At 40.4% G+C, this 19,892-nt stretch overlaps 1 protein-coding gene across 1 annotated transcript in view; it reads right to left on the bottom strand.

Moving 5' to 3' along the window:
- UBE2N (ubiquitin conjugating enzyme E2 N) overlaps positions 1-14,302 on the bottom strand; it is a 34,817-nt gene extending 20,515 nt beyond the window's left edge. The window contains exon 1 of the mRNA XM_024570479.4: positions 14,091-14,302. Within this exon, the coding sequence (XP_024426247.1) occupies positions 14,091-14,120 (30 nt within the window). The 5' untranslated portion in view covers positions 14,121-14,302. The remainder of the gene's footprint in view (positions 1-14,090) is intronic.
- Between the last annotated feature and the right edge of the window lie 5,590 nt (positions 14,303-19,892).

Here is a 19,892-nt window from a genome sequence, read left to right as displayed (position 1 = left end):
ATCAAACAGAAAAAACTGTATGAACTTTTTGGCCAACCCACAGAAGGGCAGTTATGCCAGTTAAAGAAATGCCAACCCCAGAGGACTTCCAGCCAAGATAGAGGCGTAGGTAGACAGACACATTGCACCTCCTCGCACAACCAAAAGAGGAACAACAAATTTAAAAACAAAAATAACCAGAACTGACAGAATATCAAACTGTATGGAAGCCTGAAAACCAAGGAGTTAAAGAAGAAACATTCATCCAGACTGGTAGGAGGGGCGGAGAGGACTCACAGCAAGGCAAGCAGCTGGAGGACCGGGGTGAGCAAGGTGGCAGCCTCACATCTGACTGCAGATAAACCAGGAGGAACAACTGGGGAGCAAGACAGACCGCACAACCCAGGGTTCCAGCACAGGGAAATAAAACCTCAAAACCTCTGGCTAAAAAAAACCTGTGGGCGTTGAGTCGTGGGAGAAACTCTCAGCCTCACAGGAGAGTTCATTGGAGAGACCCGCAGGGTCCGAGAATGTACACAAACCCACCCACACGGGCATCAGCTCCAGAAGGGCCCACTTTGATTGTGGGTAGTGGGGGAAGTGACTGAAAACCAGCTGAGAGTAGAGCAAGTGACATTGTTCCCTCTCGGACCCCTCCCCCACATACAGTTCCACAACAAAGCCAAGTGGGTTGCCCTACACTGGCAAATACCTAAGGCTCCAGCCCTTACTACTAAAAGTTGCACTGAGATTTTAAAAATGGCCCAAATGAAAGAACAGATCAAAGCTCCAGAAAAAATACAACTAAGCTACAAAGAGATAGCCAACCTCTCAGATGCATAGTTCAAAACACTGGTGATCAGGATGCTCACAGAAGTGGTTGAGTATGATCACAGGACAAACAAAAAATGAAAGGTATGAAAAGTGAAATAAAACAAAATGTATAGGGAACCAACAATGAAGGGAAGGAAACCATGATTCAAATCAACAGTTTGGACCAGAAGGAAGAAAGAAACATTCAACCAGAACAGAATTTAGAAACAAGAATTCAAAAATATGAGGAGAGGCTTAGGAGCCTCGGGGACAACTTTAAACATCCCAACATCTGAATCATAGGGTGCCAGAAGGAGAAGAGGAAGAGCAAGAAAGTGAAAACCTATTTCAACAAATAATGAAGGAAAACTTCCCCAATCTGGCAAAGGAAATAGACTTCCAGGAAGTCCAGGAAGCCCAGAGAGTCCCAAAGAAGTTAGACCCAAGGAAGCACACACCAAGGCACATCAGAATTACATTTCCCAAGATTAAAGATAAGGAGAGAATCTTAAAAGCAGCAAGAGAAAAGGAGACAGTTATCTACAAAGGAGTTCCATAACACTGTCAGCTGATTTCTCAAAAGAAACTTTGCAGGCAAGAAGGGGCTGGAAAGAAGTATTCAAAGTCATGAAAGGCAAGGACCTAGATCCAAGATTACCCTATCCAGCAAAGCTGTCATTTAGAATGGAAAAGCAGATAAAGTACTTCCCAGATAAGGTCAAGTGAAGGGAATTCATCATCACCAAGCCCTTATTAACAAACTGACAGTAATAGAAGGGAGGTGGGAAGGGATAATGGGGGAAAGAAGGGGAAGAGTTTTCAGGAACATGTATAAAGGACACATGGACAAAATCAAAGGGGGGTAGGATCAAGGGTGGGAAGTGGGGATGGCTGGGGTTGCGGGGAGTGGTGAGGGGAAATGTAGACAACTGTACTTAAACAACAACAAAATTCAAAAAGAATAGAAATGCCAACCCCAGAGGGTGCCCATGCAATCACCTCATATCCCCAGATGGCTGGGAGTCCTTCCACTTGTTATGGGCAGAAGCCACAATGCCCAGATGCAACAACTAGAAAATACAATGGAACCTCAGTTCTCAAACTTAAATTTGTTCCAAAAGACTGTTTGAGAAATGATTTGTTCGAAACTGAATCTTTGTTGCCTGAGAGACACATGACTGATCATATAGTTATCAGCATGAAAGGGGTTGTCAGGTCAAGAATCAAAACCCAAAGTTTTCTTAAACAATTGAGATATTTTTTTCCATGAACAACTTGGTCAAGAACTGAATTACTCGAGAACCCAGACATGCAAAACCAAGGTCTGACTGTAATGAAACTCAGGATTCGAAAGGTGGTTTACTAGTATAAATATTTGAGTTTCATAGAAGTCAGGACCAAGCCTATACCAACTAAGATCCCACCCCTCCTCATCTTTCAAAGCAGCATACCTCAGCTAGATGCTCTTCAGAGAACCTGAAAATATGGTCAAGGTAAGCCATAAAAGTGCAAGTGACCTAAACAAAATTTCATAATCTGGGGAGATTTTTTGAGAATCCCAACCACCACACTACCAACTTCTCCCCAACCACACTTCTCCTGTACCCCCAATAAAAGATTGAGGGCCCAGCAATTGTACACACAGCTTAGCTAATGTTTTGAGGTAATACCTTCACATATTTGAGAGTCATGTGAATCTAAAGAAAAAGGTGAGCTGCAAAAATTAAGAGTAAGGAAGAAAATAAACTCTGGGATCTTCCTGCCAAAGGATATAAATATCCCTTCTCAATCAATCTCATGTCTATTATAATAACCTTTTTCAATTGATATGTGGTAACAGTATGACAGTACTGAAAATGAGCAATATTTCTGTTGTTCTCAATTAATCATTTTTTTCAAGACACTTGTATTTTCCAACAGAAGTTCTACAATTAACTCTATGATATAAGAGAGAGAATAAACAGAATGATAATGTAAAACAGCTACTATTTTTTAAATCAAATCAGTATTTTATTCATAAGGAGTAGGAAAGATGATGGGAACAGATTTGAAAATCCTGACATGGATCTTGGAGAGTATGATGACTTAACAGTGAAAACTGCTGGGTTTTAGCCCATGGGAAGAGAATTACTGATTTAATAAATGGTTCTGACACAATGGCTGTCTTCAGTATCCGCCAAAATAAGCCTCCAGACACTTTCCTGAATCTTTCAGCAAATGAAATACTCCGGCTTTCTTGGAAATTCTCTGTGTAGGACCTCTGACCAGCATATGAGTATCCAGACAGACCTCAGGCTGCATCTCTAATTTCTGACTGTCCCCAAGCACTGTCACCTCCACCTCCATTTTCCACTCCTCCCCCCAAAAAGTAGCTAGAGACCCTCTGCCACATGGCTTGAAGAATACGAAATTTAGAACAGCTACAATTTTATAATTAAAGGACTCGGAATGCAACATTTGTTTGGAGCTTTAAAAAATCACAATCTTTTTTCTTAAATGAATATTGTTGTATTTCTACATTATCCCTCCCTTCTTGCTCCAACCATACATTTGCTTTCATCGTAACTAAAATCAAACACCTGAATTAAATCATTCTCTGACTATATATGCCAGCTAATGGTAAAATGAAGTGGCTGATATTATACCAAGCAAAATTAACTTTAGTATTTTTTTCCAGTCTGCCATAAACAGTAGGGGGAACTGTCTACAATCACTATGAGAAACACAGTAAATATTCAATGCCCTCACTAATACTTGTATAAAATATTAAAATACACTGGTCATAATTTACATACATAATATATAACCATTATTGGCCTGATGATAACTTAAGAAATAAAGTATTATGAAGAAGTGTGTGCGCACTCCTAGAATATTAAAAATTGCCGTAACTAATTACTCATAAGAAGAAACATATGCTAGTTTTACTTTCTTTTTTCACTGATAGTAAGCCTAAATATTGACATTTTATAAACACACACCTGTGGGGAAAAGGAAGCTAAAGCCTGCTCACGGACTAGGAATGGGTTCTTGGCTGATAGGGTCCTACCGCATCCTAGCACAGGAAAACGTGCTAGGGCAATCCCTACAATGAAGGGTGGAAGACACTGCAGTTCTCCAATGACCCCCTCCCACATGACCCCGTATGACTAATCCACAGTTATCCACAGTTAACCAGCTGAAAACAAAATGGTCTACAGGCTTTTTAAAAAGTATATATGATGCTCAAAACCTTGACCCAGGAAGTATCAAATTTTTTGTTTTGCTTATAGTTACAAAGAGCAAATTAAAATACTTTTCATCAGCTTAAAAAAATGAAATCTTGCCAAATTCGACAACATGGATACACCTGGAGGAAATTATGCTAAGTGAAATAAAAGACACAGAAAGACAAATATGCATAATCTCATTTATTTGTGGAATCTTCAAAACAAAACAAGAAGTCAACTCTTAGTAACAGAAAATGGTGGTTACCAATGGCTGGGAGGTAGGGGAAAAGGGAAGATATTGATCACAGGATACAACCTTTCAGTTAAAAGAGGATTTCGTTCTGGAAATCTAATGTACAGCATGGTGACTACAGTTAATAATGATGTAGTATATACTTGAAATTTGCTATGAGAGTAGACCTCAAGTGTGCTGACATCAACAAAAAGGTAATTATGGGAAGTGATAGAGATGTTTTGTGGTAATTATTTCACAATGTACACATAGATCAAAACACCACCTTGTACACCTTAAACATGTATAATTTTTATGTCATAAATAAAAAATTTATTTTCACTACACAAGATTTTTTCACTACAATTAATGATTCAACAATAGGACTAATATTTGTTTCTCAGAGTGTCTTAACAGGACCCTAGAAAATAAAGCAAGTAAAACTTAAATTTTTAACCCTGATTTTCCTTTCATGGCACATGTAAAAATAATAGACTATAGTATTTCTAGTTCTTAAACCACAATTTACCTAATAGTAAGCATATAACCAAGATGACTACAATAAAGGTTCTCCCAGAAGAGCAAACGAAACAAACCCAACCAACAGAATGCTAGGCAGTCACATTTCACATGACGAATGTTCTCCGTGCAAACATGACACAATTCAGGAGTTAGCAAACACACATCGTTTTGACTGGTAAACAGTATCGGTATCAAAGGTTGTACATGAAAGGGGAGACAAAGGAGGAGCTGTCAAAGAACTAATTACAATGAAAAGACCAGGTTTTGAAGAAAACTTTATATGCCAAGTTAGTAAGTCTGTACTCAACCTTATACACAGTGGAGGGCCACATGATGACATATGTGTTTTTGGCATAACGTGGTGGTGTGGAAAATTGGGGAGCAGAAGGGGAAGGAAGTAGGGAGAGGGGGGAGAGAGCGAGGGAGTGAGACTGTAAAGTGAAGACAGGGAGATGAGTTCTAAAATTACTGCAAAAAAAAAAAAAAAAAAAACCCTGGGTGAGGAAAAGAGCCCACATAAAGATAATTGGGAGGACAGGGGACAGAAATGGGTTAGGAGAAGCAGAGGCATTTCCAAGGTTGAATCAATCAGGCTTAATGACAAACTACATTTGGAAGACAGGGGAGGGGGAGGAGAGAAGAGTGAAGAGGTACAAATCTCAGGCAATGAGATTATTGCTGACCAAATATTAAACACTAGAAGTACTGATGCATATGAAGTTGAGTTTTAAATGTTTGCAAGACATCTAAGTGGTGGTAAAAGCAGACAATTGGAGAAACCTGAAACTCAGTGCTGGGTATGAGAATCAATGATCAATACAGACTGAAGCCAAGTAAGTGAAAAATGTGTTCAGAATATGTAATGAATGAGAAAAGGTCCAAGGTCTGAACCCCAAGAGAACACGTACATTTAAATTTAAAGGCTTTAAAACTAACAGCAGATAAGACACAGGCCTTCTACTGGAAAGCTATACACTTATTTCAGAATACTGCTACTACTCGGCATTTGCCTAAGTTTAAAATAGGAATTAGAAATAACTGAGGCGCAGGGAAAGTGATTTAGCCAAGGCAGCAACGTTTCCTAATCCTCGGCATAAGAATAACACTCAATTTTATTCACCAGAATTGGCTCAAATTTCTCAGGGTCCAGCAAGCAAATCTAATCTTTAAAGATAAAGATTTACTACGTTGACAAATTTTTAAGGGGGGGTGGGAGGGGACAAATGCAGTGTATTAAATGGAACACCTTTCTTATATAAAATGCTTTCTTAGAACCACGTTCTATTAAATCAGTCTTTAAAATCCCTACTTCCATGTGATAGCCATAGTCCTTTCCTGGAGGAAGAAAAAAAAAAGGAGGGGGAAGCTTACAAGGCTTCCTTGTAAGGAAGGACAATTTCTAAAGCAACGAGGGTTTCAAATGTGACCAGTTTTATGAGAGCCACTACAGATTATGTACCTACTGAAACTTCTGCTTTGCTTCATACAGCACTGTCATTTCTTAAAAGTATTAGAAAACCTCAGCTAAAAAATTTTAAAAGGAATAAAGTTCAGATGCATGCTACAATATGAATGAACCTTGAAAACATGCTAAATGAAAGAAGCTAGACACAAAAAGATGATATGATTCCATTTATATGAGATATCCAGAATAGGTGAATCCATGAAGTCAAAAAAGGAGGTAAGTGGTTGCCAGGAATGAAGGTGACGAGTGACTCTAATGGTTATGGGGCTTCTTTTGGAGGTGGGGGTCAGGGGTGATGAAAATGTTCTGGTGATGGTTGCACAACTTTGTTAATATGTTAAAACCAGTGAACTGTACATTTTAAAGGGGTAAATTTTATGGTATGTGAATTATGTATCAAAAAAATAAAGAAGGCATTTAGGTTTTCCTTTCATGTTCAGTAAGATTGTAGGATTTTATCTATGAAGTAAAGATTGGAATAGCAAAAGAAAGTGGAGGGGAAATATCTATACTACTTGATTATTTTCAATAAATACATTTATTATATTAATTGGACTTTTAGTAATGAAGTCATAAGCTACTTCTAAAGAAAAACTTTTCAAATTAAAAAATTCCATTTCAAGTATCTGTGGTCCAAGCAAAGACATGCTGACTCATGTTACAGTTTTAGCACTGCTCAAATATCTTCCTAGAGTTTGATATGTTAACCTGGAATAACTTTCTATTCCTCCACCCCACTTTTCTATTTATCTTTCAAAATTCAGCTCAAATCTCACCCCTCTAAAAATCTCTTTCCCTGAACCGATCATGAGGGTTCCCCCACTCAGACTGTCACATCTTTGGTGTTCTTTCTCACTGTTGCCTGTTTTCTATATTGAGAAGGTACTGGCTATATGATTTCACGTGGATCCCCCACATTCTACCCATCTTTGCACCAAAACCAAGCACACACGAGGCCACTGTTTCTACAAGGTGCACACTAAAATCATCTGGAGATCTTAAAACAAAAAAAACAGCAACTGTTTAATTTATACATGCCCCAGATAATTCTGATACATAACCACGAACTAAGTACTCAGATCAAAAATAAGTGTTCAGCCCTGACAGAGTAGCTCAGTTGTTTAGAGTGTCCTCCCAATGCAACAAGGTTGCGGGTTCAATCCCCAGTCAGGGCACATACGAACCAATGTTTCTCACTCTCTAAAAATCAATAAAAATTATTTTAAAAAATCTGTTCACAGGCACTCTCCTGCACCTTTCGTATCCCTCCTCTCTCTCCTCCAGGTATACTACACCTTTACCTTTTTCCTAAGCTAAGGAAAGGGCCCATTCTCTTGCCTCTGCAACTTGTTTCCTGAGTACATTTCTTCTACAACTCACTTCTTCTGCCTGTGACTTTCTAAGTAAACTTTCTCTTATAATTTGAAAATAAAAATAAAAAAATAAAATAAAAAACAAGTGTTCATAGAAAGTATCTTCCAGTTCCTACCACTCAATACCTCAGCATCCCACACAACTGAACTGGGAGAAGATCCTAAGTAATTGGCAAGGTTTGGCCAAGTATTCACTGATCACTAATCACAGTCAGTGGTGGATGGAATCTGAATGGAACTCGCAGCACTTTTGGTGTGACCCTTATCTGAATCACAACAATAAAGACAGAGTGGACAGAGTGTTGTATCTGAAAAAATGTATACATAAATAGGAAGAGCTCTTTTACATCTAAAGAAACTTCAAGCTTTATTAACTGTAAATCACTGTGCCTCCAACTGTAAAAAAGAAAACTAAAGCAAGACTTTTATGTGCAGGTGTAGGGGGAGTCAAGGTGGAAAAGTACTTCTTCCTTATTCTCTCCAAATGGTAGAGGGAAAATTAAGCAGGTACACATTCCCGTCCTGACTGGAAAACACAAAATTCAAACTACAATAAGGAAACTTCTGGTTAAAAAACAAAACAAAACAAGAAAGCTAAATAATCACTCAGACTCTACACATGGACATGTTTTCGCTTCATGTGTCCAAATAATAAAACATAAAAATACATGCATTTCCAGTTACTACACATGGGCAGCTATGTTCAGGCACATTCCATCTACAGTACCCACAGTCTACACAATCAGACCGCCTGGGTTCATATCACAGCTCCACCAACTCCTAACCACCACTCTGTGCAGGTTTCCATACCTGTAATATGAGATAAAACTGTATCTATGTCATAGGATTGCTGTTAAAATTAAATAAATCAATATATGCAATGTGCTTAGAACAGTGCCTAGTACACAGTAAGTGTTCAATAAAAGATGCCTATTATTTACACAATAAGAACTGTATGACCAATCTCCCTTCAAGAACAGTTGCCACACCACTCTGGTAAATATGATTCATAAACTAAGTATTAATTTAACAATTCAAAAAGCAACAATACTTTGCCCAACAGTGCTCGATGCCAACTCTCCGAAGTTAGTAGTAGTTCTTGATGAGACCCTAATAATGATATACTATGCACCATACACACGGGGTTTCTGGAATATGCTATGCATTTATATATATTCTCACTCATACTAATTCTCTCTCTCTCTCTCCTTTCAGCTCTTATATATCTGCTATTTCTTTTGCCCAAAACACACTCTCCCTCCTCTTCAAATTTAAAAACCCATCACAACTGTGATGACTACAATTGTAACGTTCAAAGCCCCAGCTGGATGCTAACCTCATTTTCTCATTTCTAGTAGCATATGCATCCATAACTTACAACAGGATTTAAATGTATGTTCGGAATCCATACTACTTGAAACTATAGCATAAATAATTATTTTCTTCTTAAACCCATTTATCCACGAGTAAATCAAACTACAAGGTATAAGGGAAAAAGCAAAGGTATTGACATGCAGACCGGGACTCTCCAATGATCCGACTTCTTTGGCCTACAGATGCATCAGAGGAAAAAAAAAAAGGAAAGTATTCTTTCCTGGGTAAAACGTCATGGCATAAATGGTCACAAGTGTGAAAAAACTCAGAACTTCCATTAAAATAAATACATAACATTTCTAATGTCATCACCATTTAGCATGGTATACTCAGAAAGTGCTCGATAATGACAAAACTCAATTTCTATTGTGAGAGTTGATCAATCTGAACTGAAGAAAGTGCTTGACACTCAACTGACTACTATTTTTAGCTTACTTTCAATTATGCCCACATTTCATAATCAAAACTTAGGTAGTATATTAAACAATATCCTTACAGCCTGGAAATTTAATCATTACCAAAAGTAGCCTAGGGATTCTTAATCTGGAATCCATGGAGACAAAGGCCTCCAGAGGGAATCCACAAATAAGCTAGTGAAGAACCTGAAACTCCAGAAGTCATATGCCAAAAAACATTGTTCATTGTCCTAGGAAGGTCAGAAAACTCAATTGGGACAACCAAAAGAGCTAAGAACCACACTGTTCCTAGTCAAATTTTTACTATGAGTTTACCTGTTTCCTGAAGATGTTCTAACCACAATTTATAAAAAGCCCATCTTCATCATGATAAGTTTTTCGTGACTTTTTTTAAATGGGGGGTTGGAAGGAGACACATTATCAGACGAAGATTTCCAGGGCTTAAAAAAGGCTGTTTTCTAAATCACTTTTCTTACTAAAAACTATCGTATGTACTAGAATACATATTTAATGAACAGCTTTTAAATAGTGAATGGAAAAAAATACTATCTGTACTTTTAAAATCAAATTTATTAAAGTAAAAAAATAAATAGAACTCAAGACTCAATGCAAAATCAAATCCTATCACGTTTTTAAGAATTTGATACTAAACCTCACAACAGAAAAACTGTAGGAAGAATGATGAAATTCTAATCTCAGATGAGTTTACTAGGTTTTAATCAAGTAAGTCAACTCCTTCAGTAAGCTAACTATGGTTTCCTAAGGTTATATTTTATTGTTTTCATGATTAATTCTGAGAAGACAAAAGAATGTCACTGTCAATGCAACATGTAAAGCTAAAATAAATTTGTTTTTGACCAAGGCCACAACTACTGATCTCATTTATTTCTTCCCAAAATAACTCTGGTTCTTCTTTGTGACAGAGGGATTAGGGAGGATCTCTTATTTTAGGTAACCTTTAACCTACGCGACTTTAAGCTTTAATTGCTCAGTCACTTTTAGGGACCGAATGAGCTTTGGCCCTGGAGGGAAAAGAGAAAAAATAAAATTCTAAAACTTCTAGCTGAACACAGAAGTGCCAAAATTCAGTATTAATTCACACATGTGCAAGATACCACTATATATAAGACTATTCATTTCAGCATTGTTTGTGTAGCAAAATTTTGGGAATCATCTAAAAATTATCAATAAGCAATTAATTATATTAAGGTCTAACCACAAGGTTCCACTAAGTCTCTCTGGTCTTTCCGGAGGATACACAATATGGTTGTTTTGGGAGGAGATCTGGAATGCTGAAGGACAGATGAGACTCTTACATTTTCCTCCATGTACCTTCAGAACCTTTCAAATGTTGTAGTCTATGTATTTCCTAAGCAACGAAATAAAAGATTGACTTGTTTGTTAGTGAATTTATGGGTAGAATTAGAGGCTGACTTTTAGCTCACTGATCAGTTCAGATGGAATCTAGTAAGCAGTAACAATGTCAAATTATAATATAGAATGAATTTCCTAAAACTTTCTTCCAAAGAAATTGAAGCACATCCATTCATTCGACCAATATACCAGTGCCTACTGCATATTTTAGGCATTAGAGGAATGCCCAAATCATTCGAGAGTCCTGGCCTTAACGGAGTGAAGATAAAAAGTAAATAATATAACTTGGAGTAATGATAAATACTAGATAACAGAGGGGGGAATATGAGGATGAAGAAAAACTAGGGTGAGGGGGAGAGGGAAACCGTGTTTTAGGAAACTTAAGGCAAACCTTTCAGATATGACATGTGAGCCAAGAAATGAACAATATGACAAAGCAATGCAATAACCAGAGGGAAAGCCCTGTGACTGGAACAAACGAGGTTCCAGTGTACAGGACACAGCAAAGCAACAGTGTGGCTGAAGTGGAGCAACCCAAGGAGAGAAGTGCAGGATATCATCTCACAGGTAGGCAGATCCCAATTGCATGAAGGACCTTGTGGATGGGGATGGGGAAGGGGGTGGGGTGGTGGTGTCAAGATTTTATACTAAATGTGATTGAGAACCTTTGTAAAGTTCTGGGCAGGGGAATGACATGTCCATATTTTTAAATATAGTAGGCCAAAACAACAAATGATGGAACCGAACAATGGTTTCAGAGATGGGGAAATTGGTCTGACTCAGGATATATTTTGAAAGTAAAGCCTATAGAATTTGCTCCTGGATTGGACAGCGGAATCCAACTAGGTGAACAGCAGTTCTTATATCTGTATACTTAGAGGTCTCAAAGTATTTTTACATATATTATTTCATTTCACAATAACAAGAGACTGAGGAAGATCATACTGAGTCAAGATTCAAATTCTTCCTCTTGCAGTGGGTTTCTAGACTATAAAATGTACTGTCTACTTCACAAGATTCCTGCAAGTATCAAAGAGTTGAAGAATTCTGCAAACGTAAATAATGGCAATTTTGAGGTGGACAGCAATATATCATAGTTGTCCAATGAAAGGTAGTATGTTCCTATCATTCAGGACAGTACAGTTATTACTCCCACCACCACAACCATTATGTTTCACGAAGAAACTTGTATTGTGGTTGTCAGAGAAGAGGCAACTTTTTAAAAAATTCTGATAGTTAAAAATAGGCATTTTCATTTTCAGTGTCTACATAATACAAAATACAAGCATGGGCACTAAAAAAATAAAATAAAATCTTTTAATCCTTCCTAAGGACTGGAGAAAACAGTTCTTTTAATATACAATATAAATGGCATTAAAGCAGAACCACCTACATTCTACAAAATAAAACCCAAATCACAGCACCTTTCATTAAAAAGATACTATCAACAAAATACTGTAAAATTAAAATTATACAGATTATCACTGTCTTGATATACATAGTAAAATGTAAATGCCTAAACTATTGTGTGTGAAATGAATTGAATTATGAGCACTTCAACTTACTACCTTAAATCATTATCACCTTAAACAAGGTTACACATAATCTATTTTTCCATCCAAAGCTTTCATATTATGGCAGAGTATCTCCAGATTCAAGCAAAAATGGAAAACTTTCCAAGTCTTTATTTCATAATGTATTTTGGAGAATATATTGAATGTCAACTTATGTACTTAAGTCGATAACCTCAATAACAATAAATAATTATTCGAGTCTATTTACTGTACAGCTCTGTCCTCCACCCGTAATTTTCAACTGGAGCCTCAATAAACATAACCATCGGAGCCATGTGACTGCATTACAACTACCACCACACTGCAAAGCCCTTCCAACGCATACCGCAACTAAACTTCCTTGGACAAAGTCAGAGACCAGTCCGTAATACAGTACAACAAATTTCACACCATGATGGTTCACATGATTAGACTCAGAATTTCTACCTCATAAACTGTCCTATTTCTCTAATCAAGCACCTTGAGGTCAGAGATAGCCCCCCCCCCCATCTCAGATATATTTAACTGCAATTACACGAAGAACTACCCGGATACATCATCCTTCAACAGGTCTTCCGCTTAGTATGCATCTCCCCCAAACTTTGAAACAAACTAGAATAAATACACATTGAGGTGTATCAAGCAAAGTGATGCTGCAACTTAATCACTTTAATTCACAAATAGGGAGGGGCAAGACTAGGTTTACAGTTGTTAGTATGGAAAATACAGTAACTAATAGAATAAACTTTTGCGTAGTCACAACTGTAAACCGACTTTTGCCCCACCCTGTATTTAACAACTCAGAAATTCAGCTCCTTTTCTTCATTAAAACTGACAAAAAAAAATTTAAAGTTTTGTTTTTGTGAGTCGCAAGCATTTCACATCCGAACTTGACGATATTGAAGATAAAGAATTTACAAAACCAAGATTCCGAATTTTTCATGGTTCCATATGTACTTGTCAAAGTATAGTATTATTAAAGAGCCGAACAACGGTCCAACAATTAAAGCACACAAAATGAAAAGCCAAAAGATTTCGCAAGGTCCCCCATTCTTGCGCCCCCCAGTCCTGTATTAAACTACTTCCTCTGAACAGAAAGCTCTGAGTTGCAAACCAGAGTAAAATTACTTCGCGGAGATAACGGGCGGAAACGTATTTTAAAAAGAGATCGTGGAAGGTAGAGCAGTCGGGCGCAGAGCCCCCTGGTCCTCGGACCCCGGAGGCCAAGGGTAAGCATGTGCGCACAGCGGCAAGACGCGAGGCCCTCCCGGGGTGCAGGGCCTGGCCCGGCCTCAGCCCTCTCGGTTCATTCATTCTGAAGCTGGGGCTGTCGCACCCCCGCGCTCCCGCCCAGACCGAGAGGGGGATCCGAGACCACGAGACCGTGTCGGGCCACAACCCCCGCCCAGAGTCCGAGCCCCGCCGTGATTCCCGCGCACCCGCGGTCTCCGCCCGTGGGTGGTCTGAAACACCGCGGAGGCCCGCGCCCAAGACCAAAACCCCGCAACCCCACCATCCACCAAGGAGCAGACCTGACCTTTCCGGCTCTCCGGGGGCCCCTGGAAGCCCAGGGTCTCCGCCGCCCGGCTGCCCCACCGCGGCCGGAAGTATCCCCGCGCCCCCTCCCCAGCGCCAGACTTCCCTCGCCGCCGTGGCCAGACCCTCTCCGTGCTGCCTCCGGCCTCCTAGCGAAGGGCGACGGAAGCGAGAGGCTGAGCCGCCCGATCCGCCAAGCGGAAAAGGGCAGATGAGGGAGCCGGAGGCCGGCCTGGGCGGTTACCTTGATAATCCTGCGGGGCAGCCCGGCCATCTTGTCAGATCCCAAGTTCGGCCTCCGGTGTAGTCTCCGGCTCCGCTCAGCTCACGCACGAGTGGAAGTCCCAGGCTCCACTTCCGGGGAACGTTGCCGCGCCCGCCGCCACCGCCGCCGAGGCCCCTCGGGAAATGTAGTCCCTGCTCCGGAGCTGACGCGGGAGGGTTTCCCTCAGACCTCACCCCCTCCCCAGTGGTCCCCGCCCAGACCCGACCTGAGGTGGCGGAAGTGACGTAACGCGAGGGGGCGGGAATTTAGGGGAGGCGGGGCGGAGCCCCGGCGCTCGTGACCGAGCCTGACGTGCGCTGCTGGGGCGGCCCGCGCCCCACAGACCACCAATCCGCTGCCACGCCCTCGCCAGAGGGGAGTAGACGGTCGCCCCGCCGCCGACGTAGCCTATTCGTTCGTTCGTTCGTTCGTTCATTCAGTGTTCCTGCTTTGCTCGCGGCCCGGGGCTGGACTTTCGGGGAACGGACGACTGCCGGTCAAGTTGAAACGCTGGCTCCTTCCTCACCAGAAGGAGAAGACCAAAGCTTGGTGGCACAGCTTTTAACTGGGTCTCGCAAGTTACCCGCGAAAACCCTAGCCAGAGAGTTTTGATGTTGAGAGTTTTCTTAAATCGGTACTGTTTGACACACCTCTTAGACTGGAAAAGGGTAAAACAGAAGGGTTTGGAAAGAGTTGGAAGCAGGGAAGAAGAATGGCTTATGAACGCTGGACCTAGAGTTGCTAGGTAGAGGAAAGACCAATCGGAGGATTAGAGAGCTCAGAGTAATCCCTTACAGGGATTACCCATAGTGTGCAGGGGCCTTAAAAGGATTGGAGTGACGATGCCCGAGTAATCCCTTACAGGGATTACCCATAGTGTGCAGGGGCCCTAAAAGGATTGGAGTGACGATGCCCGAATATGGAGTTGTTGGGGAAGCATTCCTAGACGTCCAGATGACTGATTGTTATACGATGGGCTCTTTGCAGATATATTACTTCGCCTCCACAGCAGGCTTAAGAAGATGTGGTCTCTACCTCACTAATGAGGCTCGGAGACAATAACTAACATTATCCAAAGTTATGCGGGAGAAAGTGGAGCTGTTTTGTCCTCAGGCAGGCCTGCCCAAACATGGACCCTTAACGCTTAAGGACAGTGTTTCCTAGCACAGTAGTACAGACACAGTGAATGAATGAAGATGTGCCGGATGCTATGTTAGAGGATGAGAATATAAAGGCTCTGACTCTGCCTTCCAGGAATTCAGAGTCCAGTGGAGAAGAGAGATAAGTAAACAATTAATTACAATCCAATGAGTTTAGGGCTGTAATAGAGGTTCTTCAAAGGTGCTATTTGAGGACAGAGAGGCATTAATTGCTTGAGAAGTCAGAGAAGGCTTCCCAAAGGAGAAGTGGAGTCCTAAAGGATGATGCAAGAGTCATAGAAAGTAGCCTGTGAGATGGCATTAAGCTATAAGGGGGAAAAAGTACATTTAAAAAAATGAGGAATATGAATGCAAGAAACCTAGTAAGAATAATAGGAGAAAACATTTTGTGCTAGGCACAATGCTAAATGAGTACATGGATTATTTCAATTATAAAGTATTTAAGGTAGGCTTTCTTATTCCCAGTGCTTTTTAGATGAGAAACCGAACCCCAAAGGTAATAATGAGAACTTCAAATAACAAGTCTGAACTGTGTGGTTCTGTGATTAGAAAAATCTGGGAAAGTAAATGACATTGTTGCACAAGGATATTTTCAGAATATTTAGAGAGGGCCCAGGAGAATTTACCCTGATAGGAAGAAAGGTAGGGTGACTGCTGGGTTAGAAGTGTATTATTGCTCCCTGGCCCATGTGGCTTGGTTGGACATCGTTCAGAAAACCGAAACGTCGGTTTGATTCTAGGTCAGGCCACATGCCTAGATTGTGGTTTGGGTCCGCAATTGGAGCACCTAGGAAAGGCAAGCAATCGTCGTTTCTCACTTTAACGTTCCTCTCCCTCTCTTTCTCCATCCCTTCATCTCTCTCTCAAATCAATAAGCATGTTCTTGGATGAGGATAAAAAAAAAGAAAGGAAGAAGTATATTATTCCCTAACAAACTTAGTGCTTAAAATGACAACAATCATTGATTTAGCACTTGAATCTGCAATTTGGGCAGGACTTGGCAGGGAAGGCACATCTCTGCTCCATGCTGTGTCAGTTTGGGCAGCTTGACTGGGGGCAGATCTAATTCCAACATGGCTCACATAGCTGGCAAGCTGGTGCTGGCTGTTAGTTCCTCTCCAAGTAGGCCTCTCCCTGGGGCAGCTTGGGCTTCCTCACTGCATGATGGCTGAGTTCCAAGAGTGAGTGTTCTAGCTAGCAAAACCAGGAGCAGAAGCTGAATCATCTTTTGGGTCTAGCCTTGTAAGTCACACAGCATCACTCCCTCCAAAATGTACCAGTCAATGAAGTTACAAAAGCCCACCCAGTTTCAAAGGCAGGAGGCATGGACACCACCTCTTGAAAATGGAGTGGCAAGATTCTAGAAAATAGCAGAGTATGTGTGATGGGAGATATGGTTGTGGCTAACTTTGGAAAACAAGTAGTCACAGGTATGACATTTGTCAGAATATGTTTACAAAACACCTGCTTAAGAATCATCAGCCTGTGATTCTAAATGCTGGTTAAAATAAGTATTCCTGGAGCCCTGAGATTCTAATTCTTTAGGTCAGTGCTGAGGCCTGGGTGTCTGCATTTAAATATCATGGGTAATTTTGATGGATCCTACAATTTGAGAATGAAAATTTTTGAATAAACAAGAACTATATGAACAAAAAATATTGTCACATGCTTTCTTTTGGCTATTCTCTATCAGAATGGTTAGTGAGTATCATGTAGATTAAGAGTGAGGGGTTCAGAGCCCCAGCCCAAATTTGAAAATTTGCCTGTTCTTTGTTTTCTTCATTGGTAAAATGTACTTACTTTATTGTGATTCTTGTGAAGTTTCAATTGTATATATAGAAGATGACAGAGCACTTAGTAAGGCTATGATTTTGTAATTTTGATAGAACCAGGTATAGTTTCCTTAGGAAACCAGATTTTTAAGACTTAACAGTATAACCTTGTTTGGCAGAGATTGGTTTGATAGCATGAAATTCTGTTACAGTATTAACACTTAACAAAAAGACATATGTTCATGTCTATTCTAGTTGTTTTTCCCACTCTTTTTCTCCTTAAGAACAGCTCACACTATACTCATCAGTAAAATAAAATCTGAACTTCTGATTCATGAAAGTTTTGTAGAACATGGTGTATTCCAGAAGGACAGGTTGCTACAGGGCCAAGATGAAGTTTATTCTCAATTTAGAAAGCTGTTTTAGAATCCTACTGACTATAGCCACAAAATGTGGGTAAAATAAGGATATTCACAAAACTAATTGAATCAATTTCTTCAGGGGAGAGGTGTTGGGCTATGGGAGAACAGAGGTAAAAGAGAGACTTTTCGCTCTATACTCTTGTAACTTTTGGATTTTTAACTGTGTGGATACTTGTTCAAAATATAAAATAGGAATAGGAATTCAATTCACTAATTTCAACAGTCTAAGAGATATTCGGAGGTTTTTCAACATTGATCAAGAATGATTATACACTCAAAACATAAAAATGATGCTGGCCCATGGTATTGAGTAAGTTATAGTGACCTATAGCTTTAATAAGATGAACAGTGCTAGGCAGAACTCTTAGTTAATTAATCTTCAGCTCCTCGTCAGGGCTCACTCTCATCCATGCTTTCTTTTTTTCCAGTCTCAGTTCCTTCCCAGACTCAAACTACAAATGCCTTTTAATTATAATACAGGGAAAGAAAAAGCAAGAATGCTATGCTGGAAGAATTAGAGGAATCTTGTGCTATGCAAATTATTTACTCATCAGAATGTTATTTCACTGCTTTCTGTTACTTCCCCACCACTGACCCCCTAATATTCCAGATTCCCTACTCTGGCTCTGTAATAGCAGATACATAACCCTGCAGGTTATATCTTAGGACATTTATACCTGAGCTCCTCAGAGTCATGGATTTCTTTCATCTTGGTCACCACTATACCTCTGGGGCTTCAGTGTAGGAACTGTGACATGAGACCCCCCCAGAAGTATTTGTCAAGGGAATGAATCAGTGACTGCGGGCTGAAAATAAATACCTGTTTGAGAATGTCTGCTGTACATTCATGATCCATAAGTTAATGCTTACAGAAAGCATAAGATGTTTGTGTTCATCCCTAAACTTTTCAACTTGACTTGATATATGGCAACAGAGCTTTTTTCACTAGCTGTCTAATGCTTTTTAGAGACAACATAGAGTAGATTGGTTTGGAAATCAGCCACCTTTAATAGAGGCCCTGTTTCAGTTCATGAGCAATAGCATCAAGCAGAAGTATTTGTTTGCAACTATCCTTATTGTTTCTTGAAACATAGGAAAACTGTAGGCGATCAGGACAGAAGTATTTGTGAGAAGAGGGTTCATGAACACTGACTTAGGGAGGAAGTGGGTGTGGAGGAAGAAAAGATTGCACACTGATTTTTAAAGAGAAAAAGGAACGCCTGCTGCCTCCTATTTGTGACTTCAGTATAAATAGCTGAGCACCCACACACTGTGATCCCACACAACGCCAGCCTGTAAGAAGGATCTGAGTTGGGGCATCCAGGCTCATAGGAGCACTCTCTTGGGTCGGGAAGCCTCTGGAAAGATGAGACCCAAGAGAGTCAGAGTAGTGACACTTACTTTTATTTAGTGCTGTATGCTTTACAATGAATTTTTGAGTGTTATCTCATCCACAGAGCCTTTAAGTCCATGCACCCCTGGAAGCATTCTGTAGAGCCCATCGTCAAATCGATTCCCTCATGTTTCTATGAAGGTAGATGGAGGGAGTAGTCCTTTCTCTGGGCCAGTTCCCATTGGAAACAGGACTCCAGAGTTGGTGACTCAAGACATTTGGCAAGAAGCCTGGCTGGAACAGCAACTCTGAAAGCAAAGCTCTCTTTCTTGCCTCTGTGTGCCATCCTTCCAGGTTCCCAAGAGAATTGTTTGCATTCCATGTCCTTGGTTTGCAGTTGCTGCACAATCCACCTGTGATTCAGCCTGCCCAGCTTAAACTGTTGCCCCATTCCTTCCCACCTGGCGTGCCCCACCCAAGTTTCTTTACAGTACACTCCCATCACCCTCCTCCCCCCACAATCACCTGCCTCTCTCAAATCTATTGATTTCTCATATGCTTCTCAGTTGTGTCACTTGCTTTGGGCAGAAAACTGCCCTCCTGGTTCCAGTATGGTTAAAAATGTTTTGAAAACTTTGTTTTGCTTCCAAGTGTGATGATTTGGGATCCAGTATACTCTTGAGCAGAGGTTTCCAAGCTTTGGAGTACTAATCACCTCAGAGGCTGTTTCATCATGCAGTTGCAAGGGCCCCACCCAAGATCCTTCTAAGCCTGGCCAGCTCCCCGGGTGGGGTGCCATGACGTGTCCAAAGCTTGACAGTCACTGTCCTACATTATCTGATCTGCTCAAGAAAGCAAAACAGTTGCAACAACAATCTTGACATATACTTCCTTGTTCCTGTTTTTCTAGATCCTTTTGATCCCTATTTCCTCCTGCCTATTCTAATTCTCTTCCTTCAAGTGTTAAATATTCCAGGTTGTTGGGGCTTAAGTTGACCCAGGTGTTCAGTATTCCAGATTGGTCAGTATTCCAGGTTTTAGGAGGCCAATGTCAAATGAACTCAAAAAAGAGTTTGAACCTTTTGCCTAGAAAT

Source organism: Desmodus rotundus, chromosome 3 (assembly GCF_022682495.2).
Source record: "Desmodus rotundus isolate HL8 chromosome 3, HLdesRot8A.1, whole genome shotgun sequence".
NCBI classification, from domain to species: domain Eukaryota; kingdom Metazoa; phylum Chordata; class Mammalia; order Chiroptera; family Phyllostomidae; genus Desmodus; species Desmodus rotundus.
The sequence above is the reverse complement of the archived record's forward strand: the minus strand, read 5'-3'. Positions and strand labels throughout refer to the sequence as shown.